The sequence below is a fragment of the Phyllobates terribilis genome, unplaced genomic scaffold, assembly GCF_046119375.1.
Source record: "Phyllobates terribilis strain yellow unplaced genomic scaffold, ASM4611937v1 Scaffold_2__4_contigs__length_985480577, whole genome shotgun sequence".
In the NCBI taxonomy this organism is placed as follows: domain Eukaryota; kingdom Metazoa; phylum Chordata; class Amphibia; order Anura; family Dendrobatidae; genus Phyllobates; species Phyllobates terribilis.
The window spans coordinates 289,290,729-289,311,135 of record NW_027362762.1 but is presented as its reverse complement, the minus strand read 5'-3'; the positions used below and the strand labels follow the sequence as shown (position 1 = coordinate 289,311,135).

General features: G+C 40.5%; 1 protein-coding gene across 1 annotated transcript in view; it reads left to right on the top strand.

Annotated features, from left to right (window-relative positions):
* Nucleotides 1–20,407, top strand: part of ABCC4 (ATP binding cassette subfamily C member 4 (PEL blood group)) — a 311,731-nt gene that overhangs the window by 37,893 nt on the left and 253,431 nt on the right. Inside the window, exons 2-5 of the mRNA XM_073664144.1 lie at nucleotides 2,919–3,029; nucleotides 9,101–9,221; nucleotides 12,139–12,360; nucleotides 20,105–20,194. Of these exons, the coding sequence (XP_073520245.1) occupies nucleotides 2,919–3,029; nucleotides 9,101–9,221; nucleotides 12,139–12,360; nucleotides 20,105–20,194 (544 nt within the window). The remainder of the gene's footprint in view (nucleotides 1–2,918; nucleotides 3,030–9,100; nucleotides 9,222–12,138; nucleotides 12,361–20,104; nucleotides 20,195–20,407) is intronic.

The window sequence follows — 20,407 nt, the reverse complement described above, 5'->3', positions numbered from 1 at the left end:
GTTGGGATTGTGGAAGTGGTGGAGGGAGGTGGGTGAGTGGGTTAAACTTGTTTATGGGAAAATGCAAATGCTCGTGTGCTTTAAATATGTACACGATGTGCAATGATCGTATTTCCCCCAAACATTTGTTGTTAATCTGAATGAATGGTTGAATAAATGTTTCTTGATTAAAAAAATAAGTTCAACTTCTGGCTTTGACTTGCAAACACTGATGCAAAACACTGACTAAATACTGACATGTGAATAAGCCTTTATACAAAGGATCCCATTATAGTCAGTGGAGGCCATGTAGAGTTGTTTGACTTTGTTTTATGGCGGTTTTGTTGCCTACATGAATTAGTTTTTTCTAGAGAGAAAAGCTGAGCCCTAAACTCATGTGTGAACATTTAGGTTACATGTTGTCTATAGGGAGAGGGAGACTTCTTGGCGCTGCTGTATAATGTCTGCCATGCTGCATTTCAGAGGGTATGCTGCAGAGGTTATGCTGCAGGGTCTCCTCCTCGCTGTGTGCCGTATTCAGACATAGCAGTAACTTTCCTCTTTTCTTTCCTTCTCCTTTTCTCCTCCCCTCTTCATATACTTTTATGAACAGCATGTAACTTTTTTCTTATCTTTATTTGTACTGTAAAGTTGTTTTATGATCAGACTTATACTTTAAGCAGTTCTTTTTTATCTCAGTGACATCACTTTCAAATAGGCATAGCCACACATATACAAACACTTGCCCCACTATTAAAGGGAATGTGTCAGTAAGCTCAACCCCCCCAACACTACCACCAAACCGCATATATGGGCATGTAGGTCTTCGACAGTTAAATCCATCAACACCTTTTTATATCTTTTGTCTGTTGCTGCATTCCTGAGAAATCGGTGATTAAAAATCATATGCAAATGAGTTAAGCGCTGTAGATGTGACAGAGCTTTTCTTGACCCTTTGCCTCCCCAGCACCCCCCTGCCTTGCACTAGCTCTTTAGCTTGATTGGTAGCTCCCTGCCTGTGTAATGTCAGGCAAGGAAATCAGACAGTGAGTTATCAATCAAGCTTAAGAGACTGGTTCTAGGCAGGGAACAACCTCCAAAGGCAGAGGCTTTGGAAGTGCTCCATCATGCCCAGAGCACTTAATACCTCAGTTGCATATGAATTAAAATGCTATTTTCTTGGGAATGCAGCAACAGATAAAAGATATAAAGGTGTCGATGGATTTATATTTCAAACACCTGCATGCCCATATATGTGGTTTTGGGAGGGGTTGATCTTACTGACAGATTTTATTTAAAGCCGTTTAGGAAGTGAACATAGCTACTAAGATATGATTGGTAATTTAAACAAGACCAGAGCGCTGGCAAAAAGTGTTGTCATGGGGTCATAGTGATAAAGAAGTGGCAGATTTTGGGAACCTTTTGCTTGGGTGTCTGTCATTGCAGATAATTCAGCAGGCAAAAAGGGAAATTAATGGTGGTACAGTAAATAATGAGCGGGTGTTTGTTCTGTCAGCTGTGCTTGCTTGTTTCTTCATTTTCCTGTAACGTATACCTCATCCATTGTACCGAGCACACGATTGTTTCCATGAGTGACCCACCTGCTCTCTCCATGTAACTGTCTAGAAATCATGTTGCAGCTGCTGTTATCTATATACTGTATATACTGTATGTATACTCTTCATGAGAACTGTCAGTGAATGACGGTGTTCCCAGTGATTTCTCATGGTTGGTATCGTCTGTAATATGGGTTCCTTTGCTGTTTTACGGATTTTGGATTCTGACACTTTACTACTATTGCAACAACCCTGCTTCTCACAATTAGAAGTCTAAATATTAGTTTTGAGGTTTGGTGGTAGAGTAAAATGTCAGGAGCGTAGATGTGTGAAGGGCTTTATTCATAGCTGAGTGCCAGGTTTTATTGCCGACAGTATGTGTATGTTGCCGATCCTCCAGTTTAACCCTACACAAGCCTACCGGCTGGCCGGTGCTTTATGGTACATTTGCCCATCGTTCATCAATTCATAGTTCCATGTTGGGGTATGTGCACATAGAGTCTTTAAGAGGGGTCTTCTCGGAAAACCACCTGAAAAATCACTTGAAAAACTCTTCCTATACATTTCTATTGTAAAACGACTTGCTGGTCACTTGATTAGTCTTTTTGTCATCAATTTTGTCTGGTTTTAAAGATGGACATTGCCAGAAAGGAGGCTAATCGGAGCCAAAAATTGCTCGTTCTGAGCTCTGTTTCTCATTGCACTGAATGGCTCCATCACATTTGAATCCTGGTTTTAGAGAATCGGATGGAAGTTCCCAATTGAGCTATGGTCCTGGCCTATTTTATAATGGACTAATGATTGATTTATAATGCACATGCAAATATCTGATTTTTCGGACTGTTTCTGACACTTTTTTGTGCCAAAATCATTGTAAAATCAGCTTGACTTCTGCCTCCAGATGTGCTCAGTTGGAATTTATGTAACAAAAAACAAAACCAGGTATTATGTGCAGAAAATCCTCATTAAATGGAGATAACAGCGTGTTTTTCTGCCACTGTGCAAACTTCAAGTCTAGAAATCCGAGGATCAGCCATTTCTCTTTCTAACTGACGTCTTATTTTGTTATGATATCAAATCAGCGGTGTAAACATGTTGTTGGGCTGATTTTGGAACGAATTCTGCATGGAAGTGCAAGCTCTCATTTATTTACTTTACTGCGTTTTGTAGTCATCATCACTTATTGTTTGTATATCACTCATGTAAGTATATGGCCGAGGACAAACCAGGTTTTTTCCAGCTGGTTTCTTAAAATTGTGTCAGAAAACTGGAATTTTGTGTTTGAGTTATTTTAGCTTGTCTTTACTGTGTTGTGGATACTGGACAAAGTTATATATATTTACTCATAGATAATTTATTGTTTCTATCAATCTTTATTTCCAGTTGGCTCAATTCTCTATTTCTTATTGGTCACAAAAAAAAGCTTGAAGAAGATGACATGTACAAAGTACTCCCAGAGGACACCTCAGAGAGACTTGGAGAGGAGCTTCAGAGGTAAGGGATATCACTGTTTTTCTTAAAGAAATATAGAAGTTGCTTGTTATTTTTGACTAGCGCTAGTGAGCTGATGCAAGATCAGTGATCTGACAAATAGCAACACAGGGCCATCGCTAATAAGCCATCCCAAAGTGAGCATTATCGCTTAGCTGAAAGACTCCATGTAAATGAAGTGCAAAAAACAGGGACAGCTACATAAACAGGGATAGCTAAAATAAAAAAAAAAGTCATGATTGCCATAATACAAAGATACAAAATCTAAAAATGTTCTCAAAACTGACCTTGTTCGAAAAGGGTTGAAGCGATTGTCCCGCCTTAGGCTACAAGTCTGCAGTCACTCAATGTGATTGTAGACTTGTGAATCCTTAGGCTATGTGCCCACGTAGCAGATTTGATGCAGAGCATTTTTGCCTCTCTCTGGCAGAAAAAAACGCATGCAGATTTACATGCGTTTTTTCTGCCAGAGAGAAGCATTTTTCAGCGTTTTTACATGCGTTTTCGCATGCGTTTTTTCAAGCAGTTTTCCAAGCGATTTTGAGCATCACTTGGAAAGTGCTTGACAAGTTGGTCACATAATATAAATCCATGCAACCGGCATGGATTTATAATGTGTGAACAACTGATGCTTTAAATGCAGCAGCTATAGTGAAAAAAAAGAGAATTAAAACGTTAAAAATAAAAAAACCCCTGTATACTCACCTCTCCGGTCTCCTCCAGTCTGCTCCCGGCCACGTCCTCTCTCTTCAGCGTCCCGCAGTGTACTGTCAGGACCTGCGGTGACGTCATTTAGTCAGCGACCATCACCTGACCGCCGACGTCAGCGGTCGCGTGACCATCAGGTGACTAAATGACGTCACCGCAGGTCCTGACAGTACACTGCGGGACGCCAAGGAGAGAGGATGTGGCTGGGAGCAGACTGGAGGAGACCGGAGAGCAGACCGGGGGCCGCCGGAGAGGTGAATATACAGGTTTTGTTTATTTTTAACTTTTTTATTTCTTTTTTTTTACCGCGTGGTAGTCGGGATGAAGAGGAGTTGTAGTCTCCTCTTCATCCTGGGTACCACACGCACCGCGATTACGCTGCAAATTCGCGGCCATTGAATTTAATTGAAACGCAGCAAATCCACATATACCTGCGGGTTTGCTGCGTTTCAATGTTCCTCAATGGCCGCGAATTTGCAGCGTAATCACGGTAGAAATGGTCATGCTGCATTTTGCAACGCAATGCGAATTCGGCGCGCAAATTAGCGCATCATGTGCACAGCACATCCGAATTCACATTGCTTTGCATGGCAGACTGTTTTACAAGCGTTTTCGCAGTCGTAAAAACGCCGCAAAAACGCTACAAAAACGCTACTTGGGCACATGGCCTTACATCGCGTGCACTGCACACTGTGAGGATTCTCTGATTCTGGCGCTTGACCGAAAGTATGTGATTTGCATACAAGCAGACTAGACGTGTGCAGCCTTGGTCATTGCAGGTGTATTGAGCAATACCGAACACATCTAGTCGGAATGTCACCAGAAGTATGCAAATTGCATATTTGCGGTCACATGACTGCCTCTCCTGGCATCGGCACCGGAGAGTCCTCACAGCGTGTAGTACTCGTGATGTGGGGAGTCACAAGTCTGCAGTCACATAGTGACACAGAGAGTGACTGCAGACTTGTAGCCTAAGGCCTTACAACCCATTTAATCACACTCCAAAAATTCTCAACAACATACAAGGCAAGAAAAGGAAGCTGTTTAAATCTGTAGCACATTTGTTGTGGATTCTAGTGTTGCAGAATTATTCTACTAGGTTCACTCAATGCTAAGCAACGGGTTAAATCTGCAGCACAATTTTCATGTAACACAAGCAGATAACACCACAGATTTGTGTGGGAGAAGTTTTTCACCAGAGTAAATAAGTACATCCCTGTCCATATGCCCTGTTAGAGTATCTCCCAGTTGTTAAACCCCTTAGGTGGCGTGTTCCATAGCCACTGTGGCATCTAAGCAGTTAGGACAGACCAAGGGAGATCATTTTGTCACCCTGATTTATTATTGATAGCAGTCAATGGAATACAGAAGCAATTGTACAGGTATGCAGTTGCATAAGTCTGGCCATAAGAAGTCCAGCTGAACCCACACACAAAGTGCTGTGACACATTGGCCTAACATCCACCCAGGAGAGACTTGTAAATGGAGTGAAATACTCTGTGGACTGAGCAGATCAGATCGAGATATTCTTGAGATAATGGTTGATGGATTTGTTGAGGTGGCGGTACTGTTTGTTTAATGAGACTCTTATATGTTCTCATGTAGAAGGAGACATTGGCATCTATCAAGTTCATGAAATAATAGGTTATACACCATCTGTCTGTCATTTCCTACTAATGTCTGGTGACATACAATCTCCCATCATATTCCGTGAAGGAAATGATTCGGGTGCCTGGCAGTCCTAGCAACGGCCTGCATCTTGTCATTGGCTTATTGTACGTCTTATCATACTTGCTAACAACTATGGAGACGCTATCTGGATAGATTTCCGTAGCTAGGTTGCTATAATAACGCCATGTTTCCTTTATCAGGAAACTTGTGAACGGCTAATTAGTAGGCACTTCAGAGTTGAGAACCTTGCACATCATGAAGTGGAAATGCTGAGCAGGTTTGATTGCTGTTTTAACCTTGTGTGCCGTCTGCTGCCAGTAATGGATGTCTGCTTTACCTGTCACTCCATTGTCTGTGCTGCTGCAGGAAATTGCTCCACTGTTCATTTGTTTTTTTATTGCAAAGAAATAATTTATCAGTTGTATTCTGTTTTATATAATTCTTGGATATTTCATCACCAGTGTTCAGTTTAGGTCAATTTCTTACCTGGGTGGAGTTGCAAATTCCGATAAGCTAGTTGTGTTCTTGGGATACCGTATTTGGGTATATGCCTAGGTCAATACATGTGTACGCCTTACCTGATAAGTTGGCCACTGTGTTCAGAGCTGTCACTAGCAGTATAGCATGGGTATTTTGGTCTAGGATCTCTCACTTCACTTTGACTGACTGTTCCCCTTATCTAGTTTCATTGCTGTGTGCAAGTTTGTCCTCCCATGACCTCATTAAGTTTGGATTTTTAAGGCTATGTGCCCACGATGCAGAAATGAAGCAGAAAATTTCTGCAGCATTTCTGCATCTCCCTGGCAGAAAAAACACATGCAGATTGTGCATGCGTTTTTCCTGCAGAATACATGCGGATTCACATGCGTTTCCGCATGCAGATTGACAAGCGCTTTCCAGGCGATAGCATCACTTGGAAAGTGCTTGACAACTAGGTCACACTGTATAAATCCATGCAAACAGCATGGATTTATACAGTGTGAACCGTAAAAATTAAAACAAATAAAGCTATACTCACCCCCGAGGCCCCGGCGTGGCTGCAGCGCTGCTTCCTGGCTGGTTCCCGGCTGCCGGCATATCGCCAGACAGAGCGGTGAAGGGCCTGCGGTCACATGACTGTGACGTCACCGCAGGTCCTTCAGCGCTGCTGGCATTCAAAGAGAAGCCTTCGGAAAGGTGAGTATAAAATTTATTGGTTATTTTATTCTTTTTTTACAGGTACAATGGTACCCAGGTCTGGATGAGAGTCTCCTCTCCTCCAGAACTGGGTACCATCCGCACATAGAGACGCATAGAAGCCGCTTGTAAAAATGTACAGTCGCGGTTTCTGTGCGTCTCAATGCAAGTCAATGGCGGGAGTTCCGCTGCGCTTCCGCAAAATTAAATGACATGCTGCGGATTTTTGTACGCAGCATAAACGCTGCGGAAAAATCCGCAGCATGTGCATAGAACATGCGGAATCCCCTTGGGGACCATGGGGTGCGGATTACGTAGCGTTTAACAAGCGTTTCCGCTGCGGAAAATCCGCAGCAAAAACGCTTGTAATCCGCAACGTGAGCACGCAGCTAAGTGTTACTGAAAATGTTGAATGCAGACAAGTGTGACCATGGCCAGAATCCAGCAGATCACTGATAGCTTGTTGTGGAAACTTGAAAAGATTTTTTTATTTTGGCTGAATTTATTTAGGGTTTTTTCTTAAAAAGGACCTTTCACCAGTTTGAGCATATTAAATTGGCCACATCATGGAATAGTGACTGCAAAGCATATTTTTTTTTTTCTCTTCTCCGTTACAGAGATATTAGCTTGTAAAGTTTAGACTATAAGTTATGTTATTGTTCAACTGGGTGTTACCAGAGATTCTTTCCTGGGGGCGTGTACTTCTTCCCCTGTGTGAGCCTGACCAGTTACAAGCAGGGTGGCTCATTCAGGTTAGAAAAGAACATGCTTGGGGGCGTGGCCTGAGCAGCATGGAGTGAGGATGCACAAAACAGAACCCTGCAAACTGTCCCATGGATTCAGCAAACCTTCAGTCTGTCAGTGCTCTCTTTAGCTTCATCCATCGGTGAACTTGTGAACCCATGCGAATGCTACAGGCAATGATGAGGTCTAAGGCTGGCAGATACCAACTCTGGGATGAGAGCCTTCCCTGCATGGTGTCTCCGGTCCACACACCGGCAAGGGAGAGAATGGCGGCATCTGTCATGGTCAAGATGAAAAAGTATGCCCACTGTCCCTTGTCTCCACCACACACATCCTCCTATGATTTAGAGCAGGTAGATATATCAGCAGCCAGATATGTGGAGTGGGGAGAAAGTGGGGCTAAGGCTTCCCTCACGCTCCCTACTTTTCAGGGACAGTCAAATGAAAATCTGCCATCTTAGGCTATATTTATTGTGAAGGATGTATGTGCTTTACTCCTCGCACTTACAAATGTCTCTGATGTGCAGGAACCTACATAAAGGGGCATTATTTTTGCTGTTATGTCTGCAGAAGGTTTTTGCTATGTAATCTTAGGACAGCATGAGGCATGTGTTAAAACACAGAATTCAATGATGTGTAAATTATCAGTCTGTGTGCTGTGGTTTACTTACAATTAAGGTTTTATCACTAGGACATTATCATTGCTGGGACTAGCTGCCTTGTGCCTAGTCGTCTGACCACGCCCCCTCCTGGGATAAGCAGCTGACTGTCAATAGACTGTGTACCTAAGGAGCCTGGTGTGGGTGGGGTTAGCTTTCTCAGCTCTGCTTCATTCTGCATCTAAGAACTCTGATTGTATGAGAACGGCTGCACCCAGTAATCTAAGTGATACATTGATAGATTCAGGGTCTCTTTTACTACATTATGCTGCTGTCAGATGAGGTAGCAAAAACCTGCTGAGAGATTACCTGTAATACTCTTGCTATACATGTGGGAAACTTGAGAGAGGGCATGAATCACTTTAAGCAGAGGTGAATAGTGTCCATGAAAGAGTTAAAGAGGTTGAAGACAGAGTAAGCACAATGGAGGATCAAATTTCACCCATACTGAAGGAGCTAAAAAGAACCACCCATAATGTGATCTTACTAATCAGCGAGATTGATGATTTAGTAAACGGATCCCATTGCAGCACTATGCGCGTGGTGGGTGTTTCAGAGAAAGCAGAGGGGCGACATCTTGTAGACTTTTTTGAATTGTGGGTTCTAAATAAATTTGGCAAAGAAAGTTTATTGCCATTTTGCTATTCAAAGTGCCTATAGAGCCCCAGTTCCCCGGGACTGCCAGGATCCCTGCTTAGACGAATGTTTATAAAACTTATTTAAAGGGGATATCTGGGACTTTATCAAAAACAAAAAATGTGCCTAAGCTCTTCCAGTCAGGTGGTTGCTACCTACCTGCCTGCTGTGCCCGGTGACCGCTCCTGCCGGGATTCAGCCGCCTCTACTGATGTCATGTCGACAGAGCGCCTGCTTCTTTTCCTCTCTGCTCTGTCGACTGGTCGAAATATATTTTTTGTGGATTAATCTAATTAAAAATGGGCAAAACATGTAGGACAAAAACTGACGTGTGAATGAGTCCTTAGTAAGATTACTGAAAATAAGTATTGATTTAACGCTAAGTTCCTTCACTTCTGACAGCTATGATTATATAGTAGCCGCTAGAACATTTACTATTTTTCCTGCATTATTAATATTATGTATGTTTGATTATTCCAGTTACTGGGACGCAGAATTGCAAAAAGCTCAAAAAGAAGGTCGTGTCCCACGCCTAACAAAGGCCATTATCCGCTGTCACTGGAAAGCCTACTCTGTCCTGGGATTCTTTACTTTTATTGAGGTACACGGCTCAGATTATTGCGTCCCTCTTCTAGCAGCGCTGTTAAGTTGCAAATGTCATGTTGTGAACGTTGCAGTAAGTTTCCATTTTCAGAAGATTCCTAATTTGGATGAGTTACAAGCATTTCATTTGGCAAGAAGAGAACTCCATTTTAAAACCTGTTTTGAATAGGTTAAAACTATTGGCACGGGCTCCGCGAGCCGCCGTCCTAAAGCAATGAACTTCTTGTTCTGACCTTCTTTTATGATAAGTATTTAATGAAAGAAAAGGTAAAATCACTTCTTCACACGATTTGTAGAAAACCCAACATGCGGGAAATGACGTGTTCACCTCCAAATTTCCCACTTCATCAAAAAAATAAACAAAACCAAAATAAAACTGAGTTCCTTAGTAGAAGATGGAGCGGTTGCCAAGCTTTCACCCATATGGCTTTATATTGGCGGAGTACATTGGCAGGGGTGGAAATAGAACACAAACCGAGCTGCAGTACTGTATGCCTTCCATGGCAATCGAGGTATTAGAATTTGGCAATCATGTCAGAAGAGACACGTCTGTCAAGTTAAAGCTGTCTCCGACTTAATCATGGGATTGATAAAGGGCCATTATGAAATTTGGATCACACGTTTTATTCATTCTTTTGGGATCTTAGGTGTAACGTTTCTCCTTGTGCAGAGTAACACACCAGGCCTGTTATGTCAGTGTAAGGAGACTTGTATGCCATGCAATCCTCCTCTGGGAAATTAAATATGCAAATTGCCTCTTCAGAGAGGAAGAGGACTTGAATTCTAGTGCCACCTATTGGAAGTAGCAATCCTAAAAGTTAATATCAACCCTTCAATGAGCCTTTCCACATAACTTTGGATAAAAGCCAAACCAGATACATGTATACAGCCAAATCAGATCTCATACTTTGCACTGACGAGGTGCAATACCCCCAAACACAGTGTCTGCTAATTGAGATTCTGGTGTGGCTGTTATGCTAAGTCATATGACAAGGCTCATTAAAGGGTCAATTTTAACGTTAGAATTGCTACTTCCAATAGGTGGCACTAGAGTTCAAGTACTCTTTCTCTCTGAAGAGGCAATTTGCATATTCATTCTTTTAAAACACGGATATGCTTTAGTAGCTGCCACATGACATTGATTACTGATTAGTGTACTTGTAACCAACTTCTCTTCTGTTTTGTCCAGTTGTATTTCAGTCAGTATACCATTATTGTGTAGTACCATTGCCACTGCCTAGGTGTATTCAATTCTTCATTTAATCGTTGATTTAGAAACTGAAAAAAATTAATGAATCATTAATTTGATGTTTGCTGATGTTCGTAAAGTTCTTCTACTGAAGGGCTTTACTGTTCTTATGCCTGTGAGATTATGATTATCCCTTCATTTTCTCTATTTCAATCTTTCAGGAATAGGGACAGCTAAACCAGGCAATGTGATAAAATACCAAAATAACTTATATACCCATTATACTTAAATACCTGTAATAAGTAAACCCCCACCGCTCCATCGCTGATCACTGCTCCTCTGGTACTCCTCACCTTAACAATGTTTGGTACGAGTCCGCTGAGGATAGTGATTGGCTACAGTGGTCACATGAGTAGATGGCTTGTCATCAGTACAGTAAAAAAAAAGATCAAAGACCAGTGTGGAGGATCAGTGTAGCGATGCTGCTGGAGCAACAGGAGATATAATGGGTGGTTTGGATCTTTTCTTGATCTCGGAAGTTATCACCAATATCGAAGGACAGATGTTCACTTACTGATCAGTGGGAGTCCTATCATTGTGACCCGCACTGATTGGCAGAACGGGGAATTTTTATACCCAACAGGGCACTTTTATTTCTGTTAAAAAAATGGAGCAGCAGCTCAGATGCCCAATTGGTGCTCCCTTCATTCTCTTATGTTTCTGCCAGTAAGAGCCTAATAAGACATGAGTGGAGCATCGGTGAAGCATATGCGCTGCTGCTCCATTCTAACAGGGATAACAATTCTAGTTTTACTGACCGGTTCAGGTCCCAGTTTTCAGATGGCCACCAATCAACAAGACCTATCCTGCGGATAGGTGATAAATTGTCGTCACTGAACAACCCAACTCCTTTAACGAGATGATCATGTAAGTCACATCATAAATATTAGCTTCTTGAGTTCTCTGTATGATATAATGTAAGTGTGTGTTTAAATAGGGCCTTTCACCATTTTTTCATATTGAACTGGACAAACTATGTAATTCTACATGCAGAGTGGAATAAAACATTTTTTTTCTTACATTTTGCCTCTTCATTGCAGAGATGAGTTAAGTTTAGTTAATGGGTTAACTTTAACTCCAAGTGGATGTTATTAGATAGTTTTCACTGGGGGGAGTGTACTTCTGCCTCTTGTATGACGCTGACCAATCATAAGCAGTTCGCAACCTAGAAGTGCAGAAGGATCTGTGATGATATCATCAGGGTCACATGACCTGGCTCACATGTCCTGCCAGCCGGAGTGTGCAGCCTAAATAAGCGCTAAAGATATATTACACAGAAGTGTGGAGCTATTAACTTGTCAAAAATGTGACTGCTGATATTCCTGCAACGGAGAGGTGAAATAATAAAAAAAAACAATAAGTTTTATTTCCACTCTGCAGCCACCATTACATCATGTGCTCAGTTAAACATGAAAAATTTGGTGATAAGTCCTCTATAAGTGACGTCTGAATTTTGAGGTTTTGAATGGAGTTACTCACTAATAATGAGTCACTATACATACAATATTTTTATAGTGAGTTTTTGCACATGATGATAAATAGCTTACCTCGATGGAAATCTAGTGTACTAGTAACCAAGAGACCAAGTCTGATATCTGCTATTTCTTTTTTCCTGTCATTTGTGTAATTCCTTATTATTTCTCAGACGTTCTTTCCTTTCTTCTAGGAAAGTGTCAAAGTGATCCAACCTATTTTTCTTGGAAATGTTATAAATTACTTTGAGACGGATGACCCTAATGATGCCGCTTTGACCAGTGCCTACATAAACGCAGCTGCCTTGTCTGTCTGTACCTTAATCTTGGCAGTGCTTCATCATATTTATTTTTATCATGTTCTTCGAGCTGGCATGAAGCTTCGTGTGGCTATGTGCCACATGATTTATAAAAAGGTGAGCATTTATAATGGATTATCTCCGGGTGGTAATTTAATTATTTTTCAAGGTCATCTCCTTCATACAAGTAGATGAGAGTTTACTACTGTTTATGATCAGTGGCTTTATTCTTATTGTTTCCTTACAATATTATCAATACTGTGCTAAAATCTTATGCAGGTGTGTAAAAATGCTGCAAAGTAAGAATGCTTTCAAAGATAACAGTGCTAATACTTTGCATTTTGTTAATTGATAAAAATAAAGTGAAAAAAAGAGAAATGTAAATGAAATCAGTATTTGGTGCGACCGCCCTTTGTGCTCAAAACAGCATCTCTTCTTCTTGATACACTTGCACACAGTCAGGGATTTTGTAGGATGCTAATCAGGGGTATGAGTAACCGATTATACCAAACAGGTGATAACCATCAGAGATTTCACTTTTGTCCATTCACTTTGCATTTTGTTAATTGATAAAAATAAACTATTAACACTTTCATTTTTAAAACCATTCTTACATTTTTCCACACCTGCCTAAAACATTTGCACAGTACTGTACATCTGACATGGTAGAGAACATTATTAACTGCTAAAGACAAAAAATAAAAAGTACTAAAAACCAAAAGCACTTAGTTGCTGTCATTCCTTAATACAACACGTTAATATTAATTTCCTGAGTGCAGTGAATTGAGACTAAAGCTTGTACAATTCAAGGCTCCTATTCACATTATGTAAAAATTGGCCGACATCAGAAGACCGAACTGTCGATCGGCAGCAGAGAGAATAACCCCAGACTGCATCAGCCATCTTGTGTGTTTTCGGCTGATGATACCACCTGTGCTTATGAGCCGAAAAAACTCCTACACGGCTGATTGGTGTTTTGAAACCACTATGAACGTTACTCGGTCAAGAATCAGTTGACTTGAATGATCTTTTATTTCACCAAACTGCACGACAATCATTCGTTCTGATTGGGAACCGTCATTTTGGCCAACGTTTGTTACCTCTGGACCTTTTATAACCAATAAATGGCAGAGCACACTAAATGAACACACATTATATCAGGGGACCTGTCACCAACTTTTACATGATGACCTGGATACAGGATATAATAGCGCTGCAAAGCAGAATAAACTTTTTTTTCTTCACCTCTCCATTGCGAAGATATTGGCAATCAAAGAATTTGGCACCTAATGAGTTAACTTTCATTAAGTTCAGGTGGGTTCAGATAGCAACTTATACAGGGAAAAGGAAGTACACGCCCCCAGGGAAAATATCCACTTGGACTTAACCCATTCACGACATGCGCCATATGTCGTGTCTCCCCCCTTTGCGGGCTCATGACAGCTGATCTGTACAGCCGTGGGTGGAATCGCGATCCACCCGCAGCTGTTAACACGTTAAATGCCTCTGTCATCTCTGACAGCAGCATTTAACATCGCCGCGCCAGAAGTGCATCACTGGCTCTGCCCATCGGCGCCCCTGTCACATGATCGCAGGTCGCCGATGGGTTGGCATGATAACCCGGGGTCTGCAGGAGACCCCTGTGGTTGTTATAGCTGATCTGCTATGAGCGCCGCCCAGCGATCAACGTTCATTGCAGATGAGCATTTTTGTTACACGTAGCAGGGCTGAAGCAAGTAAAAAGCAGAAAAAAAATATTAAAATAATTAAAAAATATATAAAAGTTGAAATCACCCCCCTTTCGCCCCATTCAAAATAAAACAATAAAAAAAAATGAAATATACACATATTTGGTATCGCCACATTCAGAATCGCCCGATCTACCTATATAAAAAAATAATTAATCAGATCGGTAAACAGCGTAACTAGAAAAAAAATCTAAACTCTAATTACGGTTTTTGGCCTCTGCAACATTGCAATAAAATGTAGTAACGGGCGATCAAAACATTTTATCTTCTAAAAAATGGTATCAATAAAAACGTCAGCTCAGCGTGCAAAAAATAAGCCCTCGCCCACCTCCAGATCATGAAAGATGGAGAAGCTACTGGTCTCGGAAAATGGCACTTTTTTTTTTTTTTTTTTCACCACTCAAATAAAAAAGAACCTATTCTTGTTTGGTGTCTACAAACTCGTAATGACCTGGAGAATAATAATGGCAGGTCAGTTTTTGCATTTACTGAACATGGTAAAAAACAAACTAAACAAAAAACAATTATGGAATTGCATTTTTTTGTAATTTCACTGCACTTGGAATTTTTTTCCCTGCTTTCCAGTACACGTTATGGTAAAACCAATAGTGTTGTTCAAAAGTACAACTCGTCCCGCAAAAAACAAGCCCTCACACGGCCATATTGATGGAAAAATAAAAAGTTTTATGGCTCTGGGAAGAAGGGGAGCAAAAAACTAAAGTGCAAAAACTGAAAAGGGCTGTGGCGTTAAGGGGTTTTAAAGGCTTATTCCCATCTCCAAGATCCTATCCCAATATGTGGTATGTGTAATAATAATAATAATAATAGCAAATAACTCCAATTCTAAATGTAGTATAGTTCTTCAGGTAAGCTATGTCGCTTACCCCTTGAACAGGGCACTGCAGTTGCTTAGGTATCCATGGTTACAACCACTAACAACTAACTCTCTATATTAGTGGTCATAACCATGGATACCTAAGCTAGTACAATGTCCTGCACATGCGGTAAATGACATAGCTCATCAGAAGAACTATACTACATTTCTAATTGGAGGTATTTGCTAATATTATTATAATTACACCTCCTACATATTGGGATAGGATCTTGGAGATGGGAATACCCCTTTAACTAAAGTTTACTCATTAGATGCCAAGTACTTTAATTCCTAATATCTCAGCAGCAGAGTGCCAAAAATAACAAAAGCTTTTTATTCTGCTCTGCAGCCACTATTACATCTTACAGTATATTATATATTATATTACATTGTGTGTCCAGCTGAACATCTTAAATTGGTGAAAGATCCACCTTAACTAGACTTGTACAACTATTTGTGCTCTACTGGCAAAAAAAACTGTGTAACCCTCTTTACGAGCTCAGCCAAATTATTTTCAAAATACTAAAGTGATTTACCAAGAATCTTTATTTTGACAAAAGGTGTAACAGCACTACTGTACTGATTGACTGCATTTACTAATGCTTTTAATTTGACCCCTTAATGACTTGTGACCCTCCCCCACATCCCTTCCTTTGTCCAATGTGATCGCGGGTAACCAATGAATTAACCTGGCATCTGGGCTCCTGCTGAAGGCTGCCATTTTACTCCTCTTCATAAGCCCACCCTTCCGCTGGACCTCATAGAGAACGTCGGTTACACTATATAGTTACATGGTACGGTTGAAAAAAGAGACATCCATCAACTTCAACTGAGGTATGGAAAAGGACAAAGGGAATGGGGTTTAGGTACATCCATTATGCTTGGTCCACTCTGCCCTAATAAAACAATTTTGTCCACTCCTGAGTGTCAATTGGCTGGACAGTAGTATATAGTATGAGTGATAAATACTAGAGATTAAATCACCCCCCATTTTCCCCATTCATAATGAAATTTGAAAAAAAATTTTAAGATGGTTGGTATTGTCCTGTGCATAAAAGTCCGATATAGCAAAATCGAAAATTACACTGGTCAACGCAAAAAAATAATCAGCAAAGGTAATGTGTCTGTGTTATGGAGTTTATGTGCTGATTCCAAAAATATGCTTAGTTTTGCTGTATCACATAAAGTTTCTGATATAGAAGCATTTTTGTTATTACGTTATTTCTGCATTTTCATTGTATGTGGTTTTTCTATGTTATTCCCATTTCTTTGCTTGTCGTACTTAATTGTGAATTTGCTTACAGGGACAACATCAGTAAAGTTTTTAGTGAGTTTTATGGGAAGGGGTATTGACAGTGCAGTCCGCCAATGACTGTTTCTCAGAAAGTCACATGTTATGGGGAGGAGCTAACTGTTATGAGGTGGTAAGATTTGAGTCAGTCAGAAAAGGATGGTGATGGCAGCAAGGACTGGGGAGACTGTGACAGGAGACCGGCCTCTACAGGCCTCTTACACTGAGGTGTAACTGAGTGAGGGTCTCCACAGAGAGAGAACCTGAAAGCAGCCAATATCACACTGAGAAACTGCCTGTCTGCAAGTGTTCATCTGTACGGAATAGGCTGACCCGTTTACCTCACACCTGTATATAGTTATCTACCAGATTACCTCCAGTAAAATCAGTTCTAAATACAAGCGGCCTCTGTCATCTCTGGGGAAATATCTACATACCGGTTCATTGCATTTTTTTTGAGTTTGTCACCACCATTGAACTGAACTTACTCTACTGTTCAATCTGATTTAAAGGAGAAAAATACTCCGACAGTGTATCAATCATCCGGACAGATTCTGCTATGTCAGTGGTTCTTTTACACCAGAAGCCAAGTACGTTCAATCACTTATGATATTAAAATGATGCACCAGATGTACTTTAACTGTCCACTTGGTGATCAAGACAAAAGCTGGGCCCCTCATGTGATATGCTCAAGTTGTTCAAATGGTCTTCATGATTGGTTGGATATGAGGAAAGTGGCTGTGCCATTTGCTGTTCCCATAATTTGGAGAGAATCCAAAACTCATAGTGATGACTGCTACTTTTGTTTTGTCAAACTGAAGGGCTTTTCTACAAAGAAAAACATAAGATTAATTCCCCTGAACTTGAATCTGCGATTAGGCCAGTTCCACATGATGATACCTTGCCAGTTCCTGTACCATCGTTGTCTGGATTGGATGAAATTGAAGTAGAATATGGAGCTAAAGCTATTAGCGAAGGCATGGAGAGCTCAAGTCAAGATGAGTATGTACCTGATGGAGCAGCCGAGCAGCCAGAACACTATACTCAACATGAATTAAATGATCTCATCAGAGACCTGTCATTGTCAAAAGCTAAAGCCAAACTTCTTGCATCTAGGTTGAAACAGAAGAATCTTCTTCATGATGATGCCAAAAGTTTGTTATTACTGAAACAGAAATAACAGTGTAACACAATTTTTCACAGTTGATGGACCAATGGTGTACTGTAACAATGGGAATGGTCTCTTTGAAGAACTGAATCAAGAGTATTTTGTTGCAAACTGGAGATTGTTTATTGACTCATCCCAGAGAAGTTTGAAAGCAGTGTTGCTTCACAATGGAAATATGAAACCATCACTCCCTATTGCTCACTCATGTCATCTAAAGGAAAGTTATGAAAATCTGTCAGTTGTTTTGGATGCTATACAATATAAGCATCGTCAATGGAATATCAGTGGAGATATGAAAGTGATTGGTCTGCTAATGGGAATGCAAGGAGGTTTCACAAAATATTGTTGCTTTTTGTGTTTATGGGCCAGTAGAAATACAGTAGAGCATTATGTTTGACGTGATTGGGGACAGAAAAACATCTATGCTCCAGGTAGACACAATGTACAGCATAATCCTTTAGTTGCTCCAACAAAAATCTTTCTTCCTCCACTACATATAAAGTTGGGATTGATTAAAAACTTTGTGAAAGCCATGGCAAAGAGAAATTCACAAGGGTTACAGTACATTTCACAGAAATTCTCCAGCATTTCACCAGCAAAACTGAAGGAAAGAGTATTTGGTGCCGAGGAACTGCTAAATGCATACCAGTGTCTTGGATGTCGCATGTCTCTGAAAATTCACTTCTTGCATTCACATTTAGATTTCTTCCCTCCAAATCTTGGGGATGTAAGCGATGAACAAGGCGAGCGGTTTCACCAGGACAATTAAAGTAATGGAACACCGCTACCAGGGTTTTTAGAATGACTCAATGCTGGCAGATTACTGTTGGATGTTATATAGGGACAACCCTGAAAAATCGTATCAACGACAGTCTAATGTCAAGCACTTTTAATTTTTGCTCATATTTTGGTTTCTATTTTGCATGTGAAATTATTTTGGTTCAATAAAAACTGTTTGTAAGGTCAAGCATTTTTTCTGATATGTAGGTTACTGTTTTCTTAATGTCGCCAGTATATTTCCTATACCTTATAATAATGATGCTGCTCCTTGGAAACTATATACATTTTTGAAATCAGAACAAAAAATGATTCAGGCAAGTACAAGGTCAACTGCGATGATTACAAAAAATATTTGTTCGTGGACCTGTGTTATTTAAACGTAATCGTCGAGAATAAAAAAAAATACAAATAAATAAAAAAAAAACAATAAAAAATAGATGCTTGAATTGATATTGGACTGTATGAGAAAACCATTGAATGATGGTGTCGTAATTACAGGCCATGATAAAAATGACAGGCTGCTGCAGGTAGTGGGGGAACATTTATCTAACACCAGCATTTAATATGTTGGTGGTCTTAACCCCTTTACAGCCTGGGACGTATTAGTACGCACCAGGCTGTAACCCCCGGTTCAGTGAGGGCTCCGGCGCTGAGCCCGCACTGAACCAGGCACATGTCAGCTGATTATTACAGCTGACATGTGCCCGCAACAGCCGCGGATGTAATCGCTATCCACCCTCGGCTGTTAACATGTTAAATGCCGCTGTTAATCTCTGACAGCGGCATTTAACAGCGCCACGCCGGAAGCACGTCACTTACCCCTCCCATCGGTGACCCTGTCACGTGATCGTGGGTCACCGATGGGTGGTCATGACAACGCTGGGTCTGCAGCAGACTTCAGTGGTTGTCATGAGCTGATCGCTATGAGCGCCACCTAGTGGTCGGCGCTCATAGCACAGGAGCATTTCTGCTGCATACAGGGGATCTACTCGTCCCCTGTATGTAGCAGAGGCGATCAGACAAGTGCTGCTTCTAGTCTCCTATGAAGACTATAGAAGCAAGCAAAAAGTGAAAAAAAAAATGGTTTTAAAAATATTAAAAAAATTTAAAAAATATAAAAGTTTAAATCACCCCCTTTCGCCCCATTCAAAGTAAAATAATAAAAAAAAATCCGGCCCCAGATCCCGAAAAATGGAGATGTTACGGGTCTTGGAAAATGGCGCCATTTTTTTTTTTAGCAAACTTTGGAATTTTTTTTCACCACTTAAATAAAAAATAACCTATACATGTTTGGTATCTACAAACTCGTAATGACCTGGAGAATAAGAATGGCAGGTCAGTTTTAGCATTCAGTGAATGTGGTAAAAAAAATAAAAAAAAAACATCTGTGATATTGGACTTTTTTTGCAATTTCACCGCACTTGGAATTGTTTTCCCGTACACGATATGGTAAAACCAGTAATGTCGTTCAAAAGTGCAACTCGTCCCGCAAAAAATAAGCCCTCACATGGCCATATTGACCGAAAAATAAAAACGCTATGGCTCTGGGAACAAGGGGAGCAAAAAACAAAAATGCAAAAACGGAAAATCCCAGGGTTGCGAAAGGGTTAATGGAACAACACTGAAGTAAGATATGACAAACTTACTAAGAGGTTCACCAGTTTGAGAAGTGGTAAGAACAGTGTGAAAACAAGAGAAGCTGCGGTATCCAGTCTTCGGCCCTAGCTTCTTTGTTGACCTTCGATCATTTAGGGTCTTTACATGTAACTCATCACTGTTACACTATGTCTAATAGTTTTTTAATACAACAGACAACTTTTATTTGCAGTATGGGGGTCTATAAAAAGTACATGTCCCATCTGCAGCTAATAAATCCCAATGTTTCCTGAAGTTTTCTTCTATCAGTAGAGAGTTGTGCTTGCCTGTGAGAACTTTTTTTGCTTGAGTCTCTTACATAATTCCACATTAATGACAGATTTTCTATATTTGGATTGTTTTAGGCTCTGCGTCTCAGCAATACCGCCATGGGAAAAACAACCACTGGTCAAATTGTAAATCTTTTATCGAATGATGTCAATAAGTTTGACCAGGTAAATGTTCTTATTAAATTCTATTTTCGTTGAATGTTTTAATTTTTACAGAATAGAAGAAGGTCATAAAAGTAACGTAAATGACAGAAAATACACAGTATAGTAGCAAAAGAAACCTATCCCTTCTGTGTAGACACTGCAAGAGCTAAATAGTGTAATGAGTAGTGATGAGCGCAAGAGCTCCTTACTCGTTTGCCTAGAGTTCTCTGGAAT